The 12,038-nt window shown below is 43.0% G+C and overlaps 1 protein-coding gene across 16 annotated transcripts in view; it reads right to left on the bottom strand.

The window, feature by feature from the left end:
- The window catches only part of LOC105474705 (SET and MYND domain containing 3), an 813,173-nt gene that overhangs the window by 47,684 nt on the left and 753,451 nt on the right, over positions 1 to 12,038 (bottom strand). For 13 of the 16 annotated variants that reach the window (XR_011607705.1, XM_011729525.2, XM_011729521.2 and 10 more), the window contains one exon: positions 9,104 to 9,418. The exons of the other annotated variants lie outside the window; for them this stretch is intronic. Coding sequence is in view for 12 of the 13 variants with exons in the window: in XM_011729521.2 (XP_011727823.1) it covers positions 9,317 to 9,418 (102 nt within the window). In the remaining variant the exon portion in view is untranslated. Of the gene's footprint in view, positions 1 to 9,103; positions 9,419 to 12,038 lie in introns of those variants that run through there. 16 annotated transcript variants of the gene reach the window in all.

Raw genomic sequence — 12,038 nt, 5'->3', positions numbered from 1 at the left:
AAGTAAAAAAATAACAGATCCTGGAGAAGTTGTAGAGAAAAAGGAATACTTATACACTGTTGGTGGGAATGTAAATTAGTTCAACCATTGTGGAAGACAGCATGGTGATTCCTCAAAGACTTAAAAACAGAAATACGATTTGACCCAGCAAATGTACCCAGTATATACTCAAAGGAATATAAATTGTTCTACCATAAAGACACAGGCACGCACATGTTGACCGCAGCACTATTCACAATAGCGAGGACATGGAATCAACCTAACTGCCTATCAGTAGTAGACTGGATAAAGAAAATATGGTACATCTACAACATGGAATACTATGCAGCCATAAAAAAGAACGGGATCATATCCTTTGCAGGAACATGGATGGAGCTGGGGGCTATTATCTTTAGCAAACTCACGCAGGAACAGAAAACCAAATACCATATGTTCTCACTTATAAGTGGGAGCTAAATGATGAGAACACACAGACACATAGAGGGGAAAAACACACATTCGGACTTCTCAGAGGGTGGAGGGTGGGAGGAGGGAGAGGATCAGGATAAATAACTAATGGGTATTAGGCTTACTATTAATACCTAAGTGATGACATAATCTGTACAACAATCCCCCATGATGCAAATTTACCTATATAACAAACCTGCACAAGTACCCCTGAACTTAAAAATTAAATTTTATACAGATAGACAGACAGACACACAGACACACACTCAGCAAAGTATGGTAGCTCATGCCTGTAATCCTAGCACTTTGGGAGGTTGAGGTAGGAGGATAGCTTGAGGCCAGGAGTTCAAGACCAGCCTGGTCAACAGAGGGAGACCCTCCCATCTCTATTTAAAAAATAAAAAAGATTAAAAAGAAAAAGACACTCAACTTCACTAACTATAAAGTGCAAATTAAAATTACACTGAGGGGCCAGACACAGTGGCTCACACTTGTAATCCCAGAACTTTGAGAGTCCAAAGTAGGAGGATTGCTTGAGGCAAGGAGTCTGAGACCAACCTGGGCAACACAGTGAGACACTATTTCTACCAAGAAAAAAAAAAATTAGCTGGGCATGGTCGCATGCACCTGTAGTCCCAGCTACTCAGGAGGCTGAGGTAGGAGGATAATTTGAGCCCAGGAGTTTGAGGCTGCAGTGAGTTATGATCACACCACTGCACTCCATCCTGGGTGACAGAGCGAGACCCTGTCTCCAAAAACAAACAAACAAAAAACCCCCAATAGTGGGCCAGGCATGGTGGCTCATGCCTGTCATCCAAGCACTTTGGGAGGCTGAGGGCAGGTGGATCACTTGAGATCACTAGTTCGAGACCAGCCTGGCCAACATGGTAAAACCCTGTCTCTACTAAAAATACAAAAAAAAAAAAAAAAAAAAAAAAAGGAAAATTAGCCAGGTGTGGTGGCCCATGCCTGAAATCCCAGCTACTTGGGAGGCTGAGGTACTGGAATTGCTTGAGCCCCGGAGGTGGAGGTTGCAATGAGCTGAGATCATAGCGCTGCACTCCAGCCTGGGTGACAGAGCAAGACTGTCTCAACAAAAAAACAAAATCAAAAAACTACCTTGAGATCCCGTTTCTTACCCATTAGCTTAGCAAAAAATTCAGAAGCTGGACAACTCAATCTGTCAGTAAGGCTGAGAATAAACAGGCATGGTCACACGACTCCTCAGGAGGTGAATTTGACAATACCCTATGAAATGACATACGCATTTACCCTTTGACTCAGCAACTCTACTTGTAGCAAATTATCCTGAAGATGCATTTCCAGCAATGTGAAAAGACAGATGGCCGATATTATTCCTTATGGCATTATTTAAGATAACAAAATATATATCACACCTTTGTATTGACAGATATATGCCAATATAAATCAATAATGGGAAAACCCTAAAACTGAATTCAAAAAGAAACAAACTTAGATATTAAATTGAATATGTAATCATGCAGAAAGTAACAATTCAAGTAACTTTTAAACGTACTATTCTGATTATAAAAGTTTTTGTCTAAGGAAAAAAACACTGGAAAGGAATCTCGAATTTCACTCAGGCTTGTGTTGGTCATGGTTGTAGTATAATAATTTCAAAACTATTTTGTATGTATAAGGGAAGCACAAATATAGAAGGAGAAAGACGAGGAACCACCCCAGGTATTGGATTTTCATTGGTGGATTCATGATCTTAAAAAGGCCCAGGTTACGAGCAACCAGACTAGGGTTTCTAAATACCACTCCTTACCAAAAGAAATGAGATCAGTGAGGAGGTCTTTGCAGTGGCTGAGAAATGAGGTGCTGGGGCCTGCTCAGGGGCTGGGAAACAAGGCTGAAATCCAAAAGAGCACTTTGGAGGATGAACAGATAGAACGTTTCCCTCAGGAAAGAAGAGAGAATCAGTAACTGAGTGTCTGTGATGAAGAGTGGAAGGGCCACGATGGCACTGAGCTACATATGAAAGGCAGAGAACTGGTTTTTAACATGTTTTGAATCAATTTTGAATATGTTGACTTTGAGCCAATAGCTTTCAGATGTCAGATGTTTACGAACCTCCAAAAGTGAAGGAGGTGTCCCAATTTGGGGGTGGTGTTTCTGGTCCTTCTCCTCAACCAGTTTGATCTCTTACTTCAGGGACAGAGAGCGCTCCAGCGGCTTCCTGGTGCTTCTGCCAACGATTGCCTGTCATGGGGTTTCACGATGCCCCACAGACAACGCCCAGAATCTTCTCCCTGCAGGATCCCAGTGGGCTACTCTTGAGTGAGCGAACATCAATTCCCGCTTGGGGCAGAAAAGCATTTTCAAGACCTCACTCAGGGACGGGCCCCCATGCACGGAATTTCTCTTTCATCCCTGCAGCGAAGCCTGACTTGGGGCCTCTGTGGTTTGTGGCGTCTGGCTTCATCGGGCTCTGGCTGCCTCCCTGCCTGTCCAGCGCTCCTGCTCGGCTACAGCATGTCCTCAGCATCCATTCCGAGCAGGCTTCCCGGGCAGCCTTCCTCCCCCGCACTCCTGGCATTCATGTGGCATGGCTATAAATTATGCCCAGCGTGTTCATTTTTAGTTTAAATGGGTTCTCATCCCAGAGGAGCAACTAATGGCATCAAGTTACTGATGTGAAAAAGGCCTGCCGCTACAATGACTATGGATTAATGAAACAGCAGTCGTGGAGGCTGGGGTGGCCATAAATTGTCAGCCACTGGTGACATGAATTTTAAATTAGGTTCTCCATCCCTTGCCCCCTTCTCCAAAATTATTTTGCTGCAAAGTTGTTTGGTAAATGTTTACCTTTGCTTAGATGTTTGCTTTCTATTAAAAGTTGCTGCAGACAGGGCCCCTAGCTCTTAGAAAACTGGAAGTGGAATGAGAGGGATTTAAAAGCCTATCATGCTTTCTCTAGGAGGCGTGAAGGCAAATCTCTTAATCCAGGATCATCACTGACTGATAAATTTCATTCAGAAAATTTGGCAAATACAAGGTTCTTTCAGTGAACGCTGCTCATCTGGCATGTAAGTTACTATTCCTACCTTCTGTTATGACTTTTTTCCTAATCAGATTACAATGAGGAACCAGTACAATTCCCACCAGTGTTTTTGAAAGGTAGCAAGTCTATTTCTCATTTGATGAAGGGCCCCAGGGCATCTACTCACGGGCCATAGGGAGTCTCAGAATCTGACCCTAAAAGCAAATTGTTCATATGTACAGTTGGTCATCTGTATCTGCAGGTCCCGCATCTGTGGATTCAACTAATATCGGATTGAAAATATTCAGAAAAAAACTGCATTTGTATGGAACAGGTACAAACTTTTTTCTTGTCATTATTCCTTAAATACGGTATAGCAACTATTTACACGGCATTTACTTTTAGTAAGTATTACAAGCAATCTACAGATGGTTTAAAATACGCGAGGATGTGCAAGGGTTATATGCAAATACTAAGCCATTTTATATCGGGGACTTGAGCACCCGTGGATTTTGGTACCCAGGATGTCCTGCAGCCTATTCCCCATGGATACCAAGGGAAAATTATGTTTTTCTAGAAGGAAGGTCTGCAGATTCATCAAGTTCACTAAATGTTCTGTAACACCAAAAAAAAAAGTGAGGCTGACAATGGTGGAATGCACTGACGGCTCCAGTTTCTTCCCCTCCAAGTGTCCATGCCCTTGCAATGGTGCTCTGCAGCTCCTCTTGAAGAGCTTGTATCCATCCCTTGGTTCTTGGTTCTGGGGTGGCCTTGAGATTGGCTGTGGTCCACGGGATACTAGCAAATGTGATACAAGCAGAGTTGAAAAAATGTTTGTACACTGGAGCTTGCCTACTTACAGTGCCCAGAACTGCACAGCCACTTGAACAGGGCTGGGCGAACTGATGAGCTACATGGTCCACTCACCTCTGCTTCCCAGCAGACCTACCTTCTAGCAACCACATACGGTGAGTGAGCCCACCAAGACCAGCATGCCTATGCCAAACCAGAAGGACTGTCTGGTTCAAATTGCTGACTTACAATAACCTAAAAAAAGGTTATTTTAAGCCACTAAGTTCTGGGGTCTTTTCTTATGCAGTAAAGCTAACTGACTTGCTAGGTTGGGGAAGTTGTCCTGGATAATATCCTGAAGAGTGTTGTCCGACTTGGTTCCATTCTCCCTGTCACTTTCAGGTACACCAATCAAACGTAGATGTGGTCTTTTCACATAGTCCCATATTTCTTGGAGGCTTTGTTCATTTCTTTTCATCATTCTTTTTTCTCTAATTTTGTCTTCTTACTTTATTTCATTAAGTTGATCTTCAATCTCGGATATCCTTTCTTCTGCTTAATCGATTTGGCTACTGATACTTGTGTATGCTTCATGAAGTTCTCATGAGTGTTTTTCAGCTCTGTCAGATCATTTGTTTTCCTCTAAACTGGTTATTCTAGTTAGCAATTCATCTAACCATTTTTCAATGTTCGTAGCTTCCTTGCATTGGGTTAGAACATGCTCCTTTAGCTTGGAGGAGTTTGTTATTACCACCTTCTGAAGCCTACTTCTGTCAATTTGTCAAACTCATTCTCCACCCAGTTTAGTTCCCTCGCTGGCAAGGAGTTGTGATCCTTTGGAGAAGAAGAGGCGTTCTGGTTTTTGGAATTTTCAGCCTTTTTTTTTTTTTTTTTGCTGGTTTCTCCCCATCTTTGTGGATTTATCTACCTTTGGTCTCTAATGTTGGTGACCTTTGGCTGGGGTCTCTGAGGGGATGTCCTTTTTGTTGATGTTGACGGTATTCCTTTCTGTTTGCTTGTTTTCCTTCTAACAGGCCCCTCTGCTGCAGGTCCGCTGGAGTTTGCTGGAGGTCCACCCCAGACCCTATTTGCCTGGGTATCACCAGCGGAGGCTGCAGAATAGCAAAGATTGCTGCCTGTTCCTTCCTCTGGAAGGTTCATCCCAGAAGGGCACCTGCCAGATGCCACCAAGAGTTCTCCTGTTTGAGGTGTCTGTCAGCCCCTACTGGGAGGTGTCTCCCAGTCAGGATACACAGGGGTCAGGGGCCCACTTGAGGAGGTAGTCTGACCCTTATCAGAGCTCAAATAGGCAAAAATTTGAAGCATTCCCTTTGAAAACCGGCACAAGACAAGGATGCCCTCTCAGACCACTCCTACTCAACATAGTATTGGAAGTTCTGGCCAGGGCAATTGGGCAAGGGAGAGAAATAAAGCATATTCAAATAGGAAGAGAGGAAGTCAAATTGTCTGTTTGCAGATGACATGATTTTATATTTAGAAAACCCCATCATCTCAGCTCAAAATCTCCTTAAGCTGATAAGCATCTTCAGCAAAGTCTCAGGATATAAAATCAATGAGCAAAAATCACAAGCATTCCTATACACAAACAGAGAGCCAAATCATGAGTGAACTCCCATTCACAATTGCTACAAGAGAATAAAATACCTAGGAATACAACTTCCAAGGGATGTGAAGGACCTCTTCAAGGACAACTACAAACCACTGCTCAAGGAAATAAGAGAGGACACACACAAATGGAAAAACATTCCATGCTCATGGATAGAAAGAATCAATATCGTGAAAATGGCCATACTGCCCAAAGTAATCTATAGATTCAGTGCTATCCCCATCAAGCTACCATCAACTTTCTTCACAGAATTGGAAAAAAGTACTTTAAATAGCCCACACAGCCAAGACAATCCTAAGCAGAAAGAACAAAGCTGGAGGCATCACGCTACCTGACTTTAAACTATACTATAAGGCTACAGTAACCAAAACAGCATGATACTGGTACCAAAACAGACATACAGACCAACAGAACAGAACAGAGGCCTCAGAAATAACACCACACATCCATAACCATTGTTTTGACAAATCTGGCAAAAACAAGCAATGGGGAAAGGAATACCTATTTAATAAACGGTGTTGGGAAAACTGGCTAGCCATATGCAGAAAACTGAAACTGGACCCCTCCCTTAAACCTTATACAAAAATTAATTCAAGTTGGATTAAAGACTTAAACATAAGACCTAAAATCATAAAAATCCTAGCAGAAAACATAGGCAATACCATTAAGGACATAAGCACGGGCAAAGACTTCATGACTAAAACACCAAAAGCAATGGCAACAAAAGCCAAAATTGACACGTGGAATCTAATTAAACTACAGAGCTTCAGCACAGCAAAAGAAGCTATCATCAGAGTGAACAGGCAACCTACAGAATGAGAGAAAATTTTTGCAATCTATCCATCTGACACAAGGCTAATATCCAGAATCTACAAAGAACTTAAATTTACAAGAAAAAAACAAACAACCCCATCAAAAAGTGGGTGAAGTTTATGAACAGACACTTCTCAAAAGACGACATTTATGTGGCCAACAAACATATGAAAAATTGCTCATCCTCACTGGTCATTAGAGAAATGGAAATCAAAACCACGATGAGATACCATCTCACACCAGTTAGAATAGCCATCATTAAAAAGTCAGGAAACAACAGATGTTGGAGAGGATGTGGAGAAATAGGAATGCTTTTACACTGTTGGTGGGAGTGTAAATTAGTTCAACCATTGTGGAAGACAGTGTGGCAATTCCTCAAGGATCTAGAACCAGAAATACCATTGGGCCCAGCCATCCCATTACTGGGTATATACCCAAAGTATTATAAATCATGCTACTATGAAGACACATGCACACATATGTTTATTGGGGCACTATTCACAATAGCAAAGACTTGGAACCAATCCAAATGCCCATAAATAATAGACTGGATTAAGAAAATGTGGCACAGACATACCATGGAATACTATGCAGCTATAAAAAAGAATGAGTTCATGTTCTTTGCAGGGACATGGATGAAGCTGGAAACTGTCATTCTCAGCAAACTAACACAGGAACAGAAAACCCAACACCACATGTTCTCATTCATAAGTGGGAGTTGAACAACGAGAACACACAGACACAGGGAAGGGAACATCACACAATGGGGCCTGTCGAGGGGGTGGGGGACTAGGGGAAGAATAGCATTACGAGAAATACCTAATGTAGATGACGGGTTGATGGGTGCAGCAAACCACCATGGCATGTGTATACCTATGTAACAAACCTGCACGTTCTGCACACATACCCCAGAACTTAAAGTATAATAATAATAAACCTCGAATGAGAGAGAGAGAGAAAAAAAAAAGCTAACTGATACAAGTGCCAGACCAGACAGTGTCCATTTTGAAGATGGGGATGTGTCTTATTCAGTCTTTGTATCTCCTTTCCCTAAAAACACTGTAACCATTCAATATGTATATGTGGAACTGGGTAGAAATGGCCCCTTGAAAAGGCTGCAATTAAACCCCTTTTTCTCAAGGCTACTCAGTCAATCAGGAGGGATTCCAGTGCACCCAGGATTCCACTCCCACATTTTTATAAAATGGGCTTCAAAATACCTACCTTGTCATGCTCTTGTGGTTGTTAAAGATACTGTGTGCTTTAGAGATGTCCCTGACACACAAGAGATGGCAGCTCAAGCAGAAACAAGCTTATGGAAAGGCTTTAGAAATCATCAGCATGCAGCAGATTGTGCATTTTTTTTAATATCAAACTGGTCACGATGTGTTCAGCCTAAGAGGACTCCAGTTTCAAGTCTTCAGCTTTCTCTGTTGCAGAAGCAAGGTTGGTTCCTTCACGCTCCACCAGACATCCATGTGCCGTTCTAACAGTGCCTGGTCAGAGGACTCGCGGCGCCCTCCAGGAAAGATGGGGAGGGCTCCTGAGCGGGACTCAGGAATGTGGGTTTTGCTGCTCTGGATTCTGCCACCACCCATTTCCTTGCGTGTGAAATAAAGTGTGGATGACTGCATGCTCTGTAAGAATCCTTTCAGCTCTAGGAATCCAAGGGCTTCAGTTACCGCCAGAGTGTCACCTAAGCGTGAGGGGCTGCACTGCTCACAGGATCACTGAGCCATAAGAGAATTTACATGTCTAGGAGTGGAGAAAAAAAGGTTTTCTGTATTTGTCTAAAGCAGAAAGGCAGAAAAACAGGCCAAAGAATTAGGAAATAATAAAGAGGGAAAAGAAAGCAAGCAAGTCTGATTTGAGCTGGGATGCGAGAACCTTGCTTGCTGCAGGATAATGGAGCTTTACGCTCTGAAAACCACACTCACATGCTCACATGCTGAACCACACATTTGGGTAATTACAGACAAAATTTCAAGGAAAAAAAAGACATACACAAGGAGTTATAAAATGCTGTTGAGGAAGGTTTACACAAAGAGCTGTGAGACATTCGAAAAACTGGTTTTTGGCATTAAGACTTCCTATCCTTTTCTAATAATATCTAAAATGGCTTCCTCCTTTGTGTTGGAGATGCATTTGGAAGTAAATAACAAACACAAACATCATTTATCACAAAGAGCAAAAGACATCTCAAAATTCTGCTTCTTGCCAAAATGGACATGAAATTTTTGCTGGGAAGCAAATGTGAAAATAGTGACTTTTATCTAATTATCCCTACATGTATCCAAAAAGAAAGTTATAACTTATTTTGTCATGCTTGTAATAGGATTTTCTGTCTTGAATGTTGGTATTTTAAACATTAAAATCGCCAATGAGTAAGCAAATAAGACAATTACCAGATGGCATCCTCAACCAAATGTTTTGAATTTATTATAATCGTGCTTCACTACAACTAATGATTCTTGTGGTTTGCAAACAATGTCTGCCTTTATTTACCTACACAAACACAGAAGAGAATTTCCAATAGGAGAGGTTTACACAGCAAACAAAGTATAGAGTGTGTGACCTCAATAAGGCATTCAACGAAGACACACGCCATCCTTCCCTCTGACTGGGTTCCCTTAGGATGCCCTGATGTTGGCGTCGCATTCTTCTAAAAGTAGAATCAAATCTTCAATCAGGCTGTGTTCTCTGCCATGTGTCACTCTCATAATATCAAAAGCCTAAAGAGAAAGGACGGAAGACAGATTAGACCCCAAAATAGGTGAGCTCAGGCCATTCCCCACCTTTACCCCATGATGCAGGGGCCTGGTGAATCCCATAGGTTTACAGGGTGAACAGTCTTTAATGGGCCCACAGCACTGTGGTTCTCCCAGCTAGAAAGTCACATGACAAGGGTGATTTCTGAATGTGGTGTTTGGAAAGTAGACTATTTGAGTCATGCTTGGGCCCAGTGACCATCGATCTTCAAAGACTGTCAGTGCACAGGTTTGGTGGGTAGTTACAAGGGTAAGAAGAGTTACCAAAACGATTGAGTCATATGGAAGACCATGCTGCTACCATCTGAAAATTCTTCTTTACTGCATACTCCATTCATTTCTCATCTATATGCACCGGGATTATTATATACATGTATTCTTGCATTTTTTTCATATTATACTATAGCACTGGCATTTTGACAGTCCTCTCCTTCACTCCCCATATTTAGTCCATTACTACATCTTGTCAACTCTATCTCCAAAATATTGCTGAAATCTGTGTGGGCCTAAAACTACTTCAATAATAGAGTACAATAGAAGTAAAGTGACTGACTTGTGAGACTAGGTCAAAAAGGCCTCTGTGTTGTTCACTGGTCAGTATGTTTGCTCCCAGAGCCAAGAGACTCCATGCTGTAAGGAAGCCCAAGCCACACAGAGGGAGGCCGTGTACAGGCACTCTGGCTGGCAGTCTTCGCCGAGCTCATCTTTCAAGGCATTCTAGACAAGGCACCAGACATGTACACAAATAAACCTTCAGACGATTCCAGCACCCAGCTGAAGACTGCCAGATCTGTCTTCCCAGATGGAACACCAGACGTTGTAGAAAAGAAGAAAGCCATTCTTATGCTGTATGCAAATTCCTGACCCACAGAATTTGTGCGATAATTTTGCTGTCGTTCACTCCATTAAGTTTTGGGATGGTTATGGAACAACAAACAACCAGAGTATCCTCAAAAATACTTTTGAAGGACAGGGTTCCAAAATGGCCGAATAGGAACAGCTCCAGTCTACAGCTCCCCGAGTGAGCAACACAGAAGACGGGTGATTTCTGCATTTCCAACTGAGGTACCAGACTCATCTCACTGGGGCTTGTCGGACAGTGGGTGCAGCCCACTGAGCATGAGCCAAAGCAGGACGAGGCATCGCCTCACCTGGAAAGTGCAAAGGGTCAGGGAATTCCCTTTCCTAGCCAAGGGAAGCTGTGACAGACGGCATCTGGAAAATCGGGTCACTCCCACCCTAATACTGTGCTTTTCCAACAGTCTTAGCAAATGGCACACCAGGAGATTATATCCCGCACCTGGCTTGGAGGGTCCCACGCCCACAGAGCCTTGCTCCCTGTTAGCACAGCAGTCTGACAGAACTGCAAGGCAGCAGCGAGGCTGGGGGAGGGGCGCCTGCCATTGCTGAGGCTTGAGTAGGTAAACAAAGTGGCTGGGAAGCTGGAACTGGGTGGAGCCCACCACAGCTCAAGGAGGCCTGCCTGCCTCTGTAGACTCCACCTCTGGGGGCAGGGCATAGCCAAACAAAAGGCAGCAGAAACCTCTGCAGACTTAAATGTCCCTGTCTGACAGCTTTGAAGAGAGTAGTGGTTCCCCCAGCATGGAGTTTGAGATCTGAGAACGGACGGACTACTTCCTCAAGTGGGAACCTGACCCCTGAGGAGCCTAACTGGGAGGCACTCCCCAGTAGGGGCAGACTGACACCTCACACGGCCGGGTACCCCTCTGAGACAAAGCTTCCCGAGGAACGATCAGGCAGCAAAATTTGCTGTTCAGCAATATTTGCTGTTCTGCAGCTTCCGTTGCTGATACCCAGGCAAACAGGGTCTGAAGTGGACCTTCAGCAAACTCCAACAGACCTGCAACTGACAGTCCTGACTGTTAGAAGGAAAACTAACAAACAGAAAGGACATCCACACCAAAACCCCATCTGTACCTTACCATCATCAAAGACCAAAGGTAGATAAAACCAAAAAGATAGGGAAAAAACAAAGCAGAAAAGCTGAAAATTCTAAAATCAGACCACCTCTCCCCCTCCAAAGGAACACAGCTCCTCGCCAGCAATGGAACAAAGCTGGATGGAGAATGACTGTGACGAGCTGAGAGAAGGTTTCAGATGATCACACTTCTCCAAGCTAAAGGAGGAAGTTCGAATCCATCACAAAGAAGTTAAAAACCTTGAAAAAAGATTTGATAAATGGCTAACCAGAATAACCAGTGTAGAGAAGTCCTTAAATTACCTCATGGAGCTGAAAACTATGACACAAGAGAACGACGTAATGAATGCACAAACTTCAAAGGCCAATTCGATCAACTGGAAGAAAGGGTATCAGTAACTGAAAATCAAATGAATGAAACGAAGCAAGAAGAGAAGTTTAAAGAAAAAAGAGTAAAAAGAAAAGAACAAAGCCTCCAAGAAATATGGGACTATGTGAAAAGACCAAATCTACGTCTGATTGGTGTACCTGAAAGTGACAGGGAGAACAGAACCAAGTTGGAAAACACTCTGCAGGATATCATCCAGGAGAACTTCACCAACCTAGCAAGGCAGGCCAACATTCAAATTCAGGAAACAGAGAGAG

This window comes from Macaca nemestrina, chromosome 1 (assembly GCF_043159975.1).
Source record: "Macaca nemestrina isolate mMacNem1 chromosome 1, mMacNem.hap1, whole genome shotgun sequence".
In the NCBI taxonomy this organism is placed as follows: Eukaryota; Metazoa; Chordata; class Mammalia; order Primates; family Cercopithecidae; genus Macaca; species Macaca nemestrina.
Note: the sequence above shows the minus strand (reverse complement) of the source record. Positions and strands in the feature narration are given on the sequence as shown.